Source organism: Arvicanthis niloticus, chromosome 11 (genome assembly GCF_011762505.2).
Source record: "Arvicanthis niloticus isolate mArvNil1 chromosome 11, mArvNil1.pat.X, whole genome shotgun sequence".
Taxonomy (NCBI): domain Eukaryota; kingdom Metazoa; phylum Chordata; class Mammalia; order Rodentia; family Muridae; genus Arvicanthis; species Arvicanthis niloticus.
Window position 1 is genome coordinate 69,718,903 of NC_047668.1, and position 19,367 is coordinate 69,738,269.

The window sequence follows — 19,367 nt, forward strand, 5'->3', positions numbered from 1 at the left end:
GTAACCCTCCTGATAAATGAAGACTTTATCTCATAGGCCTGGAAGCAACCCTGACGTCTTAAATTATGTAATTTTGATACTACATTCTATTAGTCTGGCTCATATAAAATTTAAGCTACAAAAATACCAAAGCAAAGAAAAAATATTTACTCATGCTTTTCTAAGATACAGAAAGAGGATACAAGCATTGCCAAAATTCCATAGAACATGCTCTAACAAAAACAACAATGCCTTAGTTATTAAAGAAGGCAACGGCATGAAGCAGTACTTAAGAACAAAGATGACTTGGCACATGCAAGAGTCAATATTTAAGAACACAATGACTAATTCCCACTTCAAGTTCATGGACATATTACTTTTCAAGAATTTGTTTTTAAGTTAAAATTTTTATTTGTGGTTTTCTTACCTAAAATTCTTGAGCCCGAGGATGAACAGTAACTTAAGACATGGAGCTCTTCACTGGCCCAAAGAGTCAGGACAGATTCCACTCTAGTTGTAAGAGCGACTCAACAACAGCAGCACAGGTTGCGAGTCTTGTTTCTCAGTCTTTAAAGGCAGTCTCTTCTCTTCTCCGGCTAAAAACCTAAACTGCTCTACAAATGTCTGTGGAAGATGAATGGATGGCACCTCTTAACCATATCAAAACATGGGGTTCTTAATTTTTAATCACTATTTAAAAGCTTACAACAAGCTTTTAAATCTTCTTGGAAGATTAAATTCTTATCTACAAAAGAATCACTGAATCCAGTTTTGTATTATTGGTTTGGTTTGTTTGTTTGGTTTTTTGTTTTTTGTTTTTTTTTTTTTTTTTTTTTTTTTTGGTTTTTTGGTTTTTTGGTTTTTTGAGACAGGGTTTCTCTGTGTAGCCCTGGCTGTCCTGGAACTCACTCTGTAGACCAGGCTGGCCTCAAATTCAGAAATCCACCTGCCTCTGCCTCCCAAGTGCTGGGATTAAAGGTGTGCGCCAACACTGCCCGGCTTGTATTATTGTTATTACCAGAAAAATCTGCAATTTTAAAAATGTTCTAGTCAAGCTAATGTGAGCTAAAAACAACCACTGAATTTTATTGCTAGTACTACTTGTGACCTTGAACAAATTTTTCCTGTACCTCAATTTTCACATTTACAAAATGTGAAAAGTACTGATTACTTCTTAGGTTTTTAGGATAAAATCAAATAATGATGACTATTATAATTAAGACTGGCTTTTAATTAAAGACATGAATGAAAAACATAAGTGTGAACTATAAAAAATATTAAGTCTAAAAGACATCACATTACAGGAAGGAATTTTTATAAGCCCCCAAATTCTCATCCCATAGCACCCAACTATTATCAAACATAAAAGTTTTATAGAGCTAACTGTAAAAATGGCAAATGTCTAGCAGCAACACTGACAGCTTGTTGGACAGTTTAAACTGAATCCGAGATGGCTACCTTCCTGGTTCTGTGGCATGATACTGGGTCCTTGATCCTGAAGCCTGCTCTTCCATTACTTCCACAGGCATGAAGTAAAGGGGGCCTGGTAAGGCCTAGCTCGTACAAACACAGAATGGGTAATGGGCACCAAGGGAACTTCTGCCCTTCAAAAGAGACTCAAACACAGCAGATAATCTTTATCAACCCTTCACTTTCCCCAAGGACATGGAATCTTTTGTTTTCTGTGTACATATGATGGGGAGTGCAGGGGCAAATGTAGAGTACTGGGACAGCTCTGTAGTCACTCTTCTCTTCTGCTTTCATTTGGGTTCAAGAGACTGAATTTACATGGTCAGGCTTATGTGACTCATGCCTTTACTGCTGTGACAACTCCCTCTCCCCTCCCTCTTCTCAAATTATTTTAGACAAGATGTCTTGTAACCAAGACCAGCTTCTAACTTTAAAAAAATATATTTTAGATTTATATTACTTTATGTGTATAAGAGTTTTGCCTTCAGATATGTCTGTGCACTACAGTTGCTGGTCTTGAGGTGGTAAGCCTCCATGTGGGTGCTGACAATCGAACCTGGGTCCTTTGTAACAACAAATACTCTTGACCACCAAGCCAACTCTCCAGCCCTAGCTTCTAATTCTTAAGAACAAACTTGAGTTTCCAGCCTTCCTGTCTTTGCCTCTCAAGTACTGGGACTTTATGTTATGTATGCAGCACCGCCTGGGATTTAGGTGGTGCTGGAGCCTGAGCCCAGGGCTCTGTGCACACCATCCAGACCTGCTACCAACTGAGCTCCAGCTGTAGCTCAAGCATGCAATACTTCTGATCCCTGTCTGTATTCTACCTGGCCCAGAGTAAGGGCATGACAAATGTCCATTTAGTGAAGAAAATGAGAATTCTTTTGGTCTACAGATGTTGATATAATCCTGGCCACAGTCAAAGAAAATTATGTTTACAGTTTGGCCAAATAAGTACTTGCTGCAAGCTACTATACTGTTCAAATCAAATAAGCCATTGTGAGTTCTAATAATTACATTTTCAAAACCACAAAATCCCACATACTCTATAGTTCTCAGTTTTAGTTTTGAGAATCCAATTCTTTTCTCAACAGTGGAGTAGGAAACCACAGAAACTTGTGGAATCTGATTTCCTAGAAAACATGAAAAACAAGAGAAAAACAGTTCTTGTCTGGCAAGTGCTTCACAATCTTCCTGCAAGTAGAGTGCTGGGCTGAGCAAGACACTCCTTAGAAGATGTTGGCACATCTGTGCCACCAAGATAGTAAAAAACAGTAACTAAAATGGTTCTGTCCTTCCACACTAGAAAGTAAACTCATGCAATATCTTTACACATAGTCCCTGAGATCGTTGTATTTGGATCTAATAATGCTTTTATGGACACATTTTCTTCTGACATTGTACAAAATCTTCCTATACTGTTCCTTTGACAATACATTTCTCTTTAATAAGACAAAATAAAGAAAGTGCTTAGCAACAGATCAAATTTTGTTTTTCTTTTTAGATTGGATTTCTCTCATGTACCCAAATCTACTCATCCACTGTACCTTTTAAAGAAACTTTTCCTACAAATATTCCACTTAGTTTTCCCATTTATGAATTATCTACAGAATTCAATACTTGTATCATTTATGCAGATATATATTTTGGTATATTATGGTATATATTTTTTATTTCACCTGATTCACAAAGTCTTGATCTTTGTCTCCTCAGCTGAACCATAAGCTTTTTGATTATAGACCAGGCTTCAGATCCTCACACTCCTCTCCCATGTTAACACTGGGTTCAGAGGAGGTGCTTGCCATGAGCTCAACACTGAAACAGGAATATGCACAAGCTATCTTAATTCACTCTCTTACTCTACACTGTGGACATGGATGTCATATGGTCAAAAACCAAAGCTTTTCAGACTGTTATATATTGACCTTGGTTATAGAGTTTGAACAAGACTACTTGAGAGTTAATTCACACAGGGAGTAAATCAGAGAAAGACCTACAGTTAAAGACCTCACATATTTTGCTCCTGTTGTAAGAAATGAAGAGTAATGAGGGAAACCTCCATCAAGCAGATGAAGCTGTTTTAGAAAGCACAGCACAGCCTGCAGATCAGAGTTGAGTCAGGTTGAGTTATAAGTTTGTTAGATGACAAGAAACACAAGGAAATGAGGTTTAGAAAATCTTAATAAGATAGTATTACACAAGAACACACAAGTAAGAGGCTGGAGAGAGAGCTCAATGATTAAATAAAAGTATTGGCTGATCTTCCAGAGGAACTGAATTTGATTACCAGAACCTACATGGCTGCTAAGAACCATCCATAAGTTCAATTCAAGAGGACAGGACACCTCCTTCTGGCCTCAGTGGGTACTGCATGCACATGTTGCACAGACACACATTCAGGCAAAACACCCATATGCAAAATATAAATATAAAATTTTAAAAATTTGCCACCATTCAATCCAGGGAAGTGAAACTCTGTGGTCATACATATATACGAATGGCCATCACAGAGTCATTTGTAACAGTCCAAAACCACAAACAATACAAGATGTCCTTCAACAGATGCACAGTTTATAACATGTAGAGAAATAAAATATACCAATTCTTCATAATGCAAAGAACACATATAAAACAAGGCCAATGGGCTCAAAAAGCACATTTCTTTTAATAAACCTACAAAGGGAGATGGACCCTTGTTCACTTCTCTATTTATGAAAGTAGGTTTTGTTTGTTTGCTTGTTTGTTTGTTTTACCCTACTATGTGGCAGGTACTGGACTATGCACCAGGAACAGCACTTAACCAAAGTTGCAATTCTAGGAACTTTATGGAAAGCTTGGGCTTAGTAATTTTAAGAAAGACCTCAGGGTACTCCAAGAACCCTCATTTTACAGGGGAAAACTCCAGGCACAAAGAGATTAACTATTGTAGGAGGAGCTAAGATGGGAGGAGTAAGGAGAGGAAAAGGAAGAGGAGGAGCTAGGAGAGGGAGAGGGATGAGAGATGTAGGAGCCATGGAGAGCCACACAGATATGGAGAACAGTGGCGAGTAACAACTTTTATTTAGGCTAGCTAATTGGGAAACAACTCTTTTTGTATGGGCATACTGTTATTGAGCATTACTAAATATATAAAGCCTTTGATTAATCTTTAAGCATTGGAGTCTCATTTTCTTACTGGGCCTGTATGGATGGCGGGATGGTCTGGGCAATGCCCAGCCTTGCAGAGACAGCGTGGAAGATTGGCAGAGCCATCTCCCATGCTGGTGTCTCGTGGGTGGCCGGGCTGGTGTTTCTGGCTGGCCATTTCTAGCTGCGGCACACATGTGGCCTCTGGCCACCGAACATGGCTGCAGCTTAGTTGGCATGACCTGAGGCCGTTTTAAATAATTACTACAACAAACTATAACTTGTTTCAGTCAATTATTGCAGCCATCTAGGGATGAAAGCAGGAGAAACAAGTTTCTTCTTCCTTTGTCTTGCACCAAAAATTGGTTTATTTATTAAGCAAGTATGTCTGTTAGTCTCCTCCATGCAAGACAGTATGTGAGGCACCAAGTATACAAAGAATGTCAAGATACTGACACTAAACTTTTTTCAAAAATCTTGCAGCAAGAGAGCGGGGTAAGAAAGATGGCAGGAGCAGGGCAGAAGAAAATAGCAAATGTGTCTGTCTCTGTGAAGGACTCCAACACTGTCAGAGGAAAGGACAGTCTAATGCTTAGTTCTGTGCTCACAATAACCCCATGAGGACATACACCTTGGTCTTATTAGTCCTGGGATGATAGTGCAGGGTGCCTAAAGGAGTCTATTAAGGTCATCTCCAATGGCAACAGAAAACCTAGAAACCAAGTTGTTTACTCCAAGAGACAGGATTTTCACAGTTGATGAAAAAGGCAGATGTTCTTTTCCTGTCAACTCATTCCTGACCAGTAGCACACATTTGTAGTGCTCTGGCAGGGCAGTGACACTGTGAAAGCAAACGTCACCATCCTGTGAGATGTCACCAGGTGAGTTTAGTTATCCAATTGCAAAAAAAAAAAAAAAAAGTCAAGTCATCAGTTCCAGCATATACAAAATAACAGACAGAAAGGACTTAAGAAGAATGAGCAAATACGCACTGTAGCAGAAAGTTACACAACTAAATACATCTCCAAAGTAGACGGCTTGCTGCAAATTTGAGGTGATGAAGGTTTTAGAGAGCAAATCCAATGAGACAGACTTTCCAGTTGGGAGAAAGCAGATGCTTGTGTAAGGATGACCCTGACAAACCTTCTGATGACAAAAAAATAAGGGCTCTTACCAAAAGTGACCATCACACTGAAATAAAGAATTGATTTCCTACTTTTTCTCACTTTCCTTTCCATTGCACTAAAACCATTCTGAAACTATTCCATTTCCTTTTTCCTAGGAAAGTTATAATTTCCTACCCTTTCCCACTCAAAGAGAATCAATGTACAGAAGGTATTTCCATCAGTGTACCTGGTGAAACCATGTTTATCACTGTTACATTCTTCCACTTTCTTTCAACCTAAATGAAACAAATCTCATCATTTTCTCTAGTACATAGTCAAATCTGTATGTACATCCAAGAACCATTTCACAACTATAGAATCAGTTATTCTGTAGTTATAGGAGAAATCAGTTATTTTTGCTCTTCTGAGACAAAGTTTCATGTAGCACAGGCTGGCCTCAAACTAGAACTCCAGATACTCCTACATCTGCATTCTAAGCACCGGGGCTACAGGCGTGTATCCTCTCTGGCTCAGTTCATATCACCAGTAATCATGGTTTTATATGCAGATTGAACGATATGGAACTGCAGAATTATGACCCAAGTGTGCAGACCTAAAGAGAAGCAGCACTAGTCATTTTAAACTACTCAATGGACAAACTACTTCAAGAAAAGCAAAAATTATCATCATCCTTCCAAACAAACAATGTTTTACTTTTAAACTACAATTTGGATTTCAAAGCCAAGAACTAGAGAAATGCCTCAGCCATTAAAAAGCAGTTGCAGCTCAATTGTGAGACCCTGGGTTCAGATGCCAGCACTCACATCAGTGGTTCACAAACACCTGTAACTCCAGCTCCAAGGGACCTGATGCCCTCTTCTGGTCTCTGTGGGTAGTGAATACATGTATACATATTCACACATAGATACACACAGAGAAATTAAAGATAAAAAATTAATAGTCTAGTATTTTTATCAAATTCTTAGGCAATTCATAATTATATTCAGTTACTTTTCTTTTAAAAATATGGTGAATTTTACAGGGTGATAAATAGCTTTTTAAATAACAATTTAGATTGACACAAAGTTTCATTGACAGCATATCATAGTTCATCACTTTTTTTTTGGAGACATAGTTTCAGTTTGTAGTCCAGGTTAGCCTCAAATTCACAATTCTCCTATCTCAGCCACTCTAGCACTGGTATTACAGTGGTGTGCCACAGTGTCACAGTGTCTAGCACACTTTTTTTAATTCCTAAGACTAAGTTCTATCACAAGAAAATATATTCTATAAGCAATTAGCCTAAAACAAATTTGAAGCATAGCAACCTTTTTAGGTGAGAGGGAAAACTAGGCCTAGATTTACATCTAGATCCTCAAGAAAAAGACCATTTAGCCAACCAAACATGATCCTAAGTAACGGTAAGGAAGTAACTGAACACAAAACAACAGTGACACCTAGTGTCAGTAGTTAGGCAAGCATCAACTCCTCTGCAGTGTAAACAACTCCCTACCTAGATAAAGCTTCTCTTCTTCAGAAACATATACAACGTGTACAGAGCATTTAAATTGTTTATAATCAAAATGCATGCATAGGCTCACCAAAGATACCATGTAAAGAGAAAAATATCTGAAAGAATAAACTCCAAAAAGTCAAAAGTACTGATTTTTCCAAGTGGTCGAGTCTCTAACTTCTCCACATACAAAGTATAAGGAAAAGGGAGTCAGGGACATACACTGAAGAGATGCAAAGATGGTTACATCTCTACCTGGGCATGACAAGATGATGTGCTGAATAGTATTTTAAATACATCTAGAAAGATTACTCTAATTGGGGGCATTTCAGCAATACTTGACGAATATAAGAAGTACAGACAGAAGCCTTGCTTATGTATCCAGAGGTGGTCAGCCTGCACCACTGCCCTGCAGCCCTGCAACTCTGCCCCGCTCCTGCTGCTTCCCAAACCCACTTACTACACAGCTGATCCACCCAAGGACTTAGACTCAGGCAGCACGTTGAGCTCACTGTAGCCTTTTTACAGTTTTAGATCACTGATGGATCTGTGAATCAGGCTATTTCAGCCTGGGCAGTCTGTGTAAGGGTGAAGTTTTCTGAGCTTACCTATTTGTTTTGGAAAGTTCATCTTTTCCCCTCTTAACTCCAAACACTCTTGTGATCAAGGAACTAAAGAGAAGTGTGGATGAATTTCTCACCTAATGTAAAAATAAACAGAAAGTAAGAGTTAAGAAATAGTTATAGCATGAAACCAATGTTTAAACTAGATATTCAAAATCATTACCTAAATAGTTGAGGCTAAAGAAAATAAGGTTTGTGTTCATAAAAAAAAAAGGCAACTGAGGAAAAAAACTTTTCTGATAATTCATTCAATGACTTCCTCTTAAACTGAACCAGCTGTGCAAATCCAATCACATGAATACAACATAGATTTTTCAAATATCAACCGTTTCATCATATATTTGTATACTTCTAAAAAACAAACCAGACTTTTATTTCTCCACATCTTGACAATGAATACACCAGAAAAGACCTGAGCTCCTCCTTTTATCTGTGAAAACTACTTATGAGATTTAACATCACAGAATCCATGTAATTCAGGATGTTATTTATTAATCTTACAATGTCAATAGCCCACTCAAATAATTTAACTCTGAAAATTTCTTTTCTTTGTTTGTTTTTAATTTACTTATTATTTTTTCCCCCAAGAAAGGGTTTCTCTGCATATATAACCCTGTCTGTCATGGAACTCCCTCTGAAGACCAGGCTGGTCTTGAATTCATAGAGATCCATCTTCCTCTGCTGGGATTAAGGGTGTCAACCAACACCACGCAACCTCTAAAATTATTCTATGATAACTGATTAGTAAAAAGTAAATTAACCAGTTACAGTAGCACCAGCCTGTAATCCGAGGAGTTGGCAGGTCAAAGCAGGAGAATCATGAGCTGCAGGCCTGTCTGGATTATATAATGAGGTTATAGAATGCCTTTAAAAAGAAAAGGGGGAAATCATGTTGGAGAGATGGCTCAGCAGTTATACAACTGGGTACTTTTGCAGAGGACCCGTGTTCAGTTCCCAGCACCCATGTGATTCCTCGCAAGCAATCACAACTCCAATTTTAGATCTAACGCTGTCTTTGACCTCCTTGGAAACCAGGCAGGCATGTGGTGCATATATAGATAGATGCAGGCAAAACACTCACATAGGTAAAATAAACAAATAAATCTTTTAATAAAAGAAAAATTATTATTAATAAAGTATAATTATTCCTCCAACACACTAACAGAACCTATCTTTACTAAGCCATCATGACAAGATCCTTGGAAATCCCATAAAGATCCTCACTATCTAATGTCAGCCCTCCTTAGTTGTCTTACAAGGTCAGTGAGCACTGAGTGTTATAGACCAGAACCAGGAAGAACACTCAGAATCAGACATTTATAACTTCTATCACAGACCCTCTATGAAAAGTAGGGATTATCATCATAATGTATGCCAACCAGTCATTTTTTGAAGAAGATAATAGTGAAAGCATTAAGATTAGAAAGCAGCTTTCTGAAGCCACTGCACTAAGAGCCACAGACTCAGGGATCTAGAGTGTAACAACAGAGATGGCAGAGCACTGTGTCTAGGCCAGTTAATATCCAGCTCAGGCTGACTAGTGGCCCCCAGAGAATATTAGACCAGTGTTGCCAGATCTTCTGTTTTTCAAGGGAAGCCAGAAACCCCATTTTTATGTGAAATCTCACTATTTGGAAATGCTGGCAACAAATTAAAGTGAGGCACCATCTTGTAAGCCAAATAAAACACAGCATTAGACCACATCTGTCCTAATGGCCACCCACTGCCACCTCTGCTCTAGAAGCGTGAATTGCCAGTTCATCCACAATCACCATGAAAATAGACTTTATACTATTCACAGTATAGTCCCCAAACTGGACAGAGATCTAGACTCAGTGGTAGATCTGCAGCAAATTACAGAGCCCTTGTCATAGCAGTGCCTAATGTCTCCAAGCAGCACTCCATCCATCACAGAACCTCTATGAAAAGTAGGGATTATCACCTGGAAGTTCTATCACCAGGACTGCCTCTGCCTCAGGTCAGATCTAGATTACCTGAATATTTGTTATTTTGTTGTTGTTGTTTTTAATTCTAATGGATGGATTTGGTTGTATTTCCCTAATGACCAAATGCTATTAAACACTTTCCCATGTGTCCATTGATTACTTTAATAACTTCTTTAAAAAAAAATGTATGTACCTTTTAATTGGGGTGTCTTTTTCTTACAGAGTTTTAAATAATCTTTATTTCCCATTCGAGGCAAGTATTCTATCACTGACCCATAACCCCAGGTGTTATTGTTTTGATTTTTAATAAGACAGGATCTTGTTATATGACCCAAGCTATCCTCTTGCTTCAGTTTCTCAGGGATTGGGATTATTGACATGAACCTGCCATACTTGGTCATGTAAACATGGTATTAAACAGGGGGTTATATTAGTTATACAAGAAGAAAGAGTTTATTCTGGGCTACAGTTCTGCCATGGTACAGAAGGCAGGTGACAGGAGTAGGAAACTGGCTGGTTACACTGTATACATAGTCAGGAAGCAGAGAATGCACAGAAAGTGACACAAGGCTATAAAGTTTCAAGACTTGCTCTCAGTGATCACTTTTAAAGCTCGACCTCTGTAAAGTTTCACAACCTGCCCAAACAGTAATACTATTTGAGACCCAAGTATTCAAATACACGAGCCCATGGGGGACATTTCATTTTCACACTTCACAGGGCATGGAGAGAAGCAGGGGAAAGAAAATGGAGGGTGGTTTACCCAAAACCAAAGACAAAAAAACAAAAAAAAAACAAAAAAAAACTTTATGGAAATCCACCATTTTTCAAGCTAACTTTTAAAATATAGAAATAATTTTTTAAGGATTTTGAGCACAGGTACCCTGCATGGGAAGACAGTGATTTCCCAGAAGACATGGGTTATTAAAATCTCAGTGCCAGGCATAGTATATCTCCCTATGTGTTATTGGTCAGAAAGGCCCCAAACAACAAAGGTTAGTGCTATTGTTAGTGCTGTTGTTCTGGTTGTGCACCAGGACTAGAAGGGAAGACTGTACCACTAAAGGTACAACACACTTTGGTTAAAGGAATCCAGAGACTCTGAAAATCATATTAAGATATTAAGAGTTGTTCTGTTTCCAAATCATTATTACTAGTCACTTTGGAAATACAAATCAAAACCAGAATGAGAGGGACTTCTCTAGTCGGCTCAGCAGCTAAGAACTTTGCTGCTCTGACAGAGAAGCTGGGTATGGTTCCCAGCTCCCACATGGTACCTCACGATCATCTGTATCTCCACTGCCCTCCACAGGCACCAGGCATGTTATGTGGTATCCATATGTATGTGCAAACACAAAACATTCATTCACATAAAACAACAAAAAAATAAGTCTAAAGATTTTTTTAAAAAACCGTAATGGAATACTATTTCACACTTAATAGAATGGGCTCTCGTTAAACAAAAGGAAAATTGTAAGTGTGGTTGATGATGTAGGGAACCAGAGCTCTTCTGCATGGCTGATGTCAATGTAAATGGCTCTGCTACAGGTTCCTAAAAAGTGAAGCAGAATTAGCATGGGTTACACCCAAACAAACTGAGAGCAAAAATTCAGACAACTGTTATTTATTGCTTCATCCTTCACAATTAAAACTTGAAAACAATCTCAATGTCTATCATCTTATCAATAGAATAAGGAAAATGGAATACTGGCATACAAGAATATTATTCAGCCTTAGAAAGTACAGAAATTCTGATCCATGCTACAATATACCCAAAACATGATTTCACTTATTTGAAGTGTCAGGGAAGGCAGATTCAGAGCAAAAGCTCAGCAGGAGCACAAGCAAGGAAAGAAAAAAAAGACGAGGAGTCAGTGAGCAGTCACAACAACCCTGCTGCTTGTAATGAAAAGTTCAGGAAATAGGTAATAGTGCTAATACCTCTGTACTTGATGCCACTGAGCTGTATACACTTACAAATAGCTGAAGTGGTAAATTAAAAAATGATAATAGACTATAACAGCCCAGTGTCAATTCACTATAGACTGCAAAGAAAACTGCAGCAGGTACAGCCCAGAGATGAGAAAAGTAGAAGCACACTATTAGTAAGTCCTCACACTTTATGTGGAGTATGTGAAACACACACAAAATAAAACCATTATCAATTAGAAGCCAACAAAGGAGAGAAAATGGAACTATAAAGGAATAAAATGTAGTCTGATCCAAAAACATCCCCTGAAGATGCTTATAAAAACTCATTATTCAAAAGCATAATTAACTCATTGGGGACACATGGCAAGAACACTCACTGCCCAGACAGGTGATGTAAAGCCCAGAATTGCAGCTTTGGCTCCACCAGCAACGTAAGGAATAATGTTTTCTCCCAGACGTGTATCTCTGAACAAAGCTCTGAGGATATTTAAAGCATGAACCTAGAATGAAAAGTTCAAAAATCAGTGGTGGATTTAAAACTATGGTAATTCTAAATATGTACACAAATTACCAGAAGTGGAGAGTTCTCAAATAAAAATGTACATTTAAGAGAATACAGTTAAGAAATGAAAATCTATGTAAGAAATTTATAAAATGGAGCAATGCAACCAAAAAAAAAAAAAAAACTTCATCCATTGAACATATGTACAATTCTGTACCTAGTACATATGAAAAGCAGGTTCTTTCCAAAGATACATGGAACATTTAATTTTTAAAAATGATCCTAAACCCAGCCACAAACAGAATCTCAATAAATATCAACTATTGCTATCTTGTAGATTATGCCCTGATAACAGAGAAACTGGGTAGAAATACTGTTTTACTACTTTTAACAAAAATTCATTTTATTTTGCTTTTTGTTTTTTTCCCCCCAAGACAGGGTTTTGCTGCATAGCCTTGGCTATCCTAGAACTCAGTCTGTAGACCAGGTTAGCCTCAAACTCAGAGATCCACCTGCCTCCCTAGTGCGGGTATTGAAAGGGTGCACCATTACCACCTGGCTGAAATAAATACATTTTAAAATGCTGATCAAGGGGCTGGAGAGATGGCTCAGAGGTTGAGAGCACTGGCCATTCTTGCAGAGGACCCAGGTTCAGTCCTCACAAGGTGGCTCATAACTCTAGTAACAACTTGCCTAATTCTAGTTCCATGGGATTTGACAGCCTGCTTTAACTTCCATAAAAATCAGGTACGTACACTGTGAATATACACACAGGCAGTCAAAGCATGCATACACATAAAGTAAATAATTATTGAAAATATTAAGCAATATTCAAACTTTTTTCTTTTTTTTCTTTTTCTTTTCCTCAATGTGTGGAAACAGAAAGCAAAATAATCTTCAAAGTAGTTAAGGAAGGAAACACAGAATAAAAGGAAGCAAAAATATACAGCAGAAAGCATGGAAACCAAAAGTAAAGCAATGACCCAGTTCTTGTAAACTATGAACAAACTAGAGAAATACACATTTAGGCGAATGTACAGAAAAATGAAAAAAAATCTGAAAGAAACTATGAAACAAAATGGGAGCCATTTTTTTTTCCTTTTTTTTTTATTGGATATTATATTTACATTTCAAATTTTATCCCCTTACCCCATTCTCCCCACCACCCAGGAACCCCTTATCCCCTACCCCCTCCTCCTGCTTCTATGAGGGTGTGCCCCCACCTACCCACCACTCCCACCTCCCCACCCTCAAATTCCCCCCACACTCAGTGTTCACCCTTCATGGGACCAAAGATCTCCTCTCCCACCTATGCCCAACAAGGCCATCCTCCCCTACATATACAGCTGGAGTCATGGGTCCCTCCCTATGTGCTCCCAGGCTGGTGGTTTAGACCCTGGGAGCTCTGGTTGGTTGGTATTGTTGCTCTCCTCATGGGGCCACCAACCCTTTCAGCTCCTTCAGTCTTCTAACTTCTCCAATGGGAACCCTTGATCAGATCAATGGTTAGCTGTGAGTATCTGCCTCTGGGTATGTTAGACTCTGGGGGACTTCTAAGGAGACAGCCATATCAGGCTGCTGTCAGCTTTCCCTTCCTGACATCCATATCAGCGTCTATCTTTGGTGACTGCACATGGGATGAATACCCAGGTGGAATGGTCTTCAGACAACCCCTCCTTCAGTTTCTATCCCACACTTTGTCTCTATATTTGCTCCCTTGGGTATTTTGTTATTCCTTCTAAGTAAGACCTAGGCATCCACACTTGTTCTTCCTTCATCGTGAGCTTCATGTGGTCTGTTACTTGAATCTTTGTTGTTTCAAATTTTTGGGCTAATATCCGCTTATCAGTGAGTAAATACCACGTGTGTTCTTTTGTGATTGGGTTACCTCACCCAGGATGATATTTTCTTGTTCCATCCATTTACCTAAGAATTTCTCGAATTCATTATTTTTAATAGCTGAGTAATACTCCATTGTGTAAATGTACCACATTTTTTTGTATCCATTCCTCTGTTGAAGGACATCTGGGTTCTTTCCAGCTTCTGGCTATTAAAAATAAGGCTGCTATGAACATAGTGGAGCATATGTCCTTGTTATATGTTGAAGCATTAAAATATTGTTAAAAATAAAATGTAATACTAAAATTCCTACATCACATTTTAAAGAAAGATTCAATTGCTCAACTACAAAATGTATATCAACTCAAAGAAGCACACATGAAATTCAAGTGTGACTACATAATCATTTTCAGATTTTTAGGTATAATAATAACATTGTGAAATACGTTGTCAAATGAATGTTTTCAACAGCTTTAAAGTCATTCACTTTCATCACTATATATCAACCATGGCAAGTTTATTTTGTGACTAGGAAAGACAAAAAAAGAGAGAAAACAAAAAAAGCAAAAATAAGCCAAACCTTCTAAACATGTCGTAGTAATCTGTCTTCAGGAGTTCTAACCTTTAGCAGGTTCTTTTAAAGAAATAAAGGCAGAGCAAAGACTTAACTCCTCCCTTCTGTCCTTACCTGGGGGACTCTGCCCTTTGAGTCATCTGTAGACGAAGCCAAGGAGATTAGCTCCCTCATTGTTATTTTCAACAAGTCCATTCTACCCTTCTTTGGTTCAGATGCCAACAATGCCTATGGGGAAAAAAAATCCCCAAATCAAGGGGCTTTTATTTTGTACACACCTACTTGTTGACTTTGGAATCAATCCCAAATTTAAAATACCCTCTATTAAAAACAAGACTAATGAAGTAAGTTAATTAGGCCAGGCTGCTTTAACCAAGTAGCTTAACTTCTCTAGCTTGTTCATATGTATAAAATTAGGTTAAGGTGAAATCATGTCAACTCCACAACCCCTTCTGTTTGTTTGTTAATTATATAATAATAAGCAGCTGACGAACAAATGGTTCTGTTTGACCACTCTGTAAGGACCAAAATTAGGTAAAACATCAGATACAATAAGCAAGGCACTCTCAGAGGTAAGTTGATCAAATAAGAAAAATTTCCTTATTTAAACAATGACAAAAATATACTGAATTAGATTTCACCTAAAGGTTTCCAGGCCCTCTAGAGATTGATCTACAATTTAATCACTGATCACAGAAGAGTCTACTGAAAGTCTAATTACACCACAGCATTTGAAACACCACTGAACAAAAAGAAACATTACAAACTCTAAAAGGATTGTGAATTTGGATTTCAAAGGAGTGTCCTATTTACTGTGTGACTAGCTTCTCATAAACACAATAATGGGCTATCAGGCCACTTGAGGCAATGCAATAAAAATGAACAAAGTACTGATATGTGTGACAACATGAAGGAACTCTGAAAATACACTGATAAGTGAAAGAAGCCAGATACAAAAGACTGGATACTGTATGATTCCATTTACGTGAAATGTCCAGAACAGACAAATCCACAGTGAAAGATTAGTAGGTTGCCTAAGGCTGGGAACAGCAGTGAAGGGAGGTAGGGTGGCATGGGGAGTTATTCCAAAATTAGATTGTGTTAATGGTTCTCAAGCTGAGAATATACTGAAAATCACTGTGTTGCATGCATTAAATGCATGAACTGTCCACAGATGAATTATATCTCAATAAAGCTGTCAAAAGCACTTCAATCATATTCTTGGACTCTCTTCCTTACATCTGTCTTGTAAAATGTTGCTTCTGGCTTCTAGAGCCAAAGTTTGCAACTACTTTGCATCTTCTAAATCAATGACAAGCTATGCAATAAGAATATACAAGACAAGCATGTAAACAGACTTAAATTCATCACAATATACTTATGCTCAGAAAACATGCTCTATAAATGTTAAAAATAATTTTGTCTGTTTACACAAAGGGGAAACTAATATACTATAATGGTAGTATTTTGCCACAGCTAACTTTAAACTGCAGTTGTCAGCAGACCAAAAGGTATTACTTTATTTGTAAGACATGTTAAGAAAAATAGGATCCTTTTGAAAAAATTTTCTGATAATTAAAGCTTTATTCCATTAAGATAAAAGAGAAAGCTACATTCAATGACTGAGAGGTGTTGTTCCCAGAAACATGACTTGCCTCACTTTAGCCCCAAAGAACTGGGCAAACAGTATGGCAATGTTGCCTGCTGGGCTTAGGAAATGGACTTGCTGATCACTCCATAACTATGACCATTGGGTAGCAGAAGGTGACGATTTCAGCAAGAATAAGCATATAGCACGAATATTGGACAGGACACTAGTTGACTGATATCTGTCCTCAGAAAAGAAGGCCACAAGAGCATAGCAGGTCTGCAGGAACTACAGATAGAAAACTAAACCACACTCAACCAAAGTAGCTCAACTTATTTCTCAGGCCTACCTAGTAATCTCAGTCAATCACTTCTGCCACTGGGCATCAAAAAGTCATGAAGAGATTGGGAGTATGAGAAAGAAAACAGAGAAAGAAAAAACTACAGGGGTACTAAAAGAGGCTACTTTACCTGCACTGCATGTATTACACTACCCATTTTGTGGATTTTGTCTTACTATAAACAAGAATGGCATCTGATTGAGTATTGAAGTGTACTCGTGTTTACTCTTCAAGATAAAGCAACAGTCTCTAACTCTCTATCCTGTAAGGTAGAATTACTTTAAAAAGCAAGAGGTCAAGCATGTTTTCATCTGTGTTTAGGAACTGTATTCATATATAGTCTCACATAAAGATGTGGTCAGAGGTTAGATGGACTAGGCTTAAGCCTTAGCAAGTTTGACATCTCTGTGGCCTTTGGCAAGTCACCTCTATATTCCCAGTCTCACATAGGATATCTTGATATGATAGCTGTACCTATCTCATAGAGTTTAGGTAGGAAGTACATGATGTAATAAACGTGACATAGCCACACTGCCCGAGAGCTACTAATAAGATGGTGATGATTTTTTTTAGGCTGTGTGGTAGTGGTATACTCCTTTATTTACCAGCACTCAGGAGGCAGAGGCAGGTGAATCTCTTGGGTTTGAGGCCAGCCTCAAAGTGAGTTCCAAGATGACCAGGGCTACACAGAGAAACTCTGTCTCAAAAAAACAAAACAAAACAAAACAAACAATTATAATTTTTTATGATGGATAATAGAAGGACTCAAATATGGATACTTCCTAAAAGTAAGTAATCATTGCCCTACAGTGATCTCTGACTACTGAATATACAGATGGAAATCTATAGTACCCTCTGTTTATATTACAAGACTGATCTCTTGCTCCAAGAACAGATCTGACACAGAACATACTGTCTACACATTAAAACAAAGTCTCACAGGAAACAGAGTGTGGCACAGCCAGTAATGGTGCTTACCACCAAATGTTAACAACCTCAATTCAATCCCTGGGATCTACATGATGGAAAGAAAGAACCAACTCCAGAAAGTTGCCCTCTGATCTCTACGTGTACCATAGCATGTATTAGCCTATACACACACATAAATAATTAAATGTAATAAAAAAATAAAAATAACAAAGTCACAAATGCTATGGTACTGAAAAGACAGAAACATCTAAATCTGTTTACTCACACATTAAGAAGAGAAATGCAGTATCAAAACACAAACAGACCAGTGCCTGCTCTTAGAAGAGTACCTGTACGTAGAAAGGAATTCCAGCACTACGCCTTGTAGCACAGAGTTTGGATGAAGGATCACTGCTTTTAACTTCCTCCAAAACATCCCACAACCACCGCTCCGGCAGCTTTTGCAGACTCACATTAGAGCACCTAAAAGGTACAAGCAAATGTTGGGAACTATCAGGTACTAAAGGGTAAAAGTGCACACTAATGAGATACATGAACACTTTTAGAAAGAATAAACATTTTCTATCGAGAAGACTAAAACTACAAAGTGTCTTACCACACTGGATCCCTATACTATCACACACCTATTCATCTGCCAGTCTCACAGTCAGCCTGATGAAACCTAGAATCACCAGAGACTCACTTCCTTCCCAGCATGCATGCCTGTGAGGGGTTACCTCTACTGGGGTGAGAAGAGCCATCAACTGTGAGTGGACTTTGTAAGAAAAAGAAAGTGAGCTCAGCACAAACACCCATCCCTCTCTTCTTTTTGCCTACTTTCTGCCAATGGATGAAGCCACTTGCAGTTCCTGATGCCTGGCCTTCCTTGTCAGGACATGTGTGTCTATGAACCACACAGACCTCATCTCCCTTAGGCAGCTTTTTATAGGATATTTCAAACACAGCAACAAGAAAGTTCCTAAGACACCCTCTTTACTATGTGTCTTAGGACTTGAAGCTATTAAAGGTTCTACCTACCACAAATACTGTGTGTAAAGCTTTCTCTACAGATGAGCTTGATCATCACATAGGCTTGCCTCCATACTCATAATGGTAGAAGGAAGCTTACTAAACTCTTACAGGTATTCAAGGGTTCCAATAAAAACATCATATATAGTTTTCTATAATTTGCTTAGAGAGATTACACACAAATTAAATACATTTAAATTTACATTTTAATATTATTTGTATTAGATTTAAAATGTAGCTTCTCACAAATAATTTTTTTCAAATTTGTAGAATATTAAGAACAAAATTTTTCTGGAAAGAGGCAAGATATGTTAAAAGTTTATCTGAACACTATCAAAGGATGCTCTTAAAATTGTGTGTGTGTGTGTGTGTGTGTGTGTGTGTGTATGCAAGTGCTTATGCATACACAAACAGGCAGGAATGCCTAGCAGAGAGGTCAAAGGACAACTCTCAGGAGTCTCTTCTGTCCTGCTACCTTGAGGAATCTGAGGATTAGTTGTCAGGTCTATGTGTAAGCTCCTCTAGCTGCTGACCATCACACTGGCCCACCAGAAAGCTTTTGTGCTATTGTGTTAGCATTCGCTAAGAGGCAGCATACTCAATAGCAAGCAAACAGCTACCATAGAAAGAAGGCACCCTGACTTAAGGGAAGTGACGCTAGAGGTTAGACGTGGGCTTTATTGCAACAGGCAAAAGCTCTACTGCAGAGCTAGATCCCCAGTCCTTTTCCAGTTTTTATTTTGAGAAAAGGTCTCAATAAGTTGCCCACTCAAGCCTGAAATTTGGCAATCCCATGACTCAGCCTTTCCAAGATGAAATTAAAGACCAGGTCCTGTTTAACTGAAATTAACACAGTAAAATAAACAGATATCAAGTTGGAAAAATGCTTTT

The 19,367-nt window shown here is 38.2% G+C and overlaps 1 protein-coding gene across 4 annotated transcripts in view; it reads right to left on the minus strand.

Moving 5' to 3' along the window:
* The window catches only part of Thada (THADA armadillo repeat containing), a 294,393-nt gene that overhangs the window by 207,456 nt on the left and 67,570 nt on the right, over positions 1–19,367 (minus strand). For 3 of the 4 annotated variants that reach the window (XM_076942388.1, XM_034514071.2, XM_076942387.1), the window contains exons 23-26: positions 17,798–17,930; positions 14,725–14,838; positions 12,073–12,195; positions 7,803–7,894 (exon numbers count right to left, since the gene is read on the minus strand). In XM_076942388.1, coding sequence (XP_076798503.1) covers positions 7,803–7,894; positions 12,073–12,195; positions 14,725–14,838; positions 17,798–17,930 — 462 coding nt within the window. The remainder of the gene's footprint in view (positions 1–7,802; positions 7,895–12,072; positions 12,196–14,724; positions 14,839–17,797; positions 17,931–19,367) is intronic. The other variant, XM_076942389.1, reaches the window with a different exon arrangement.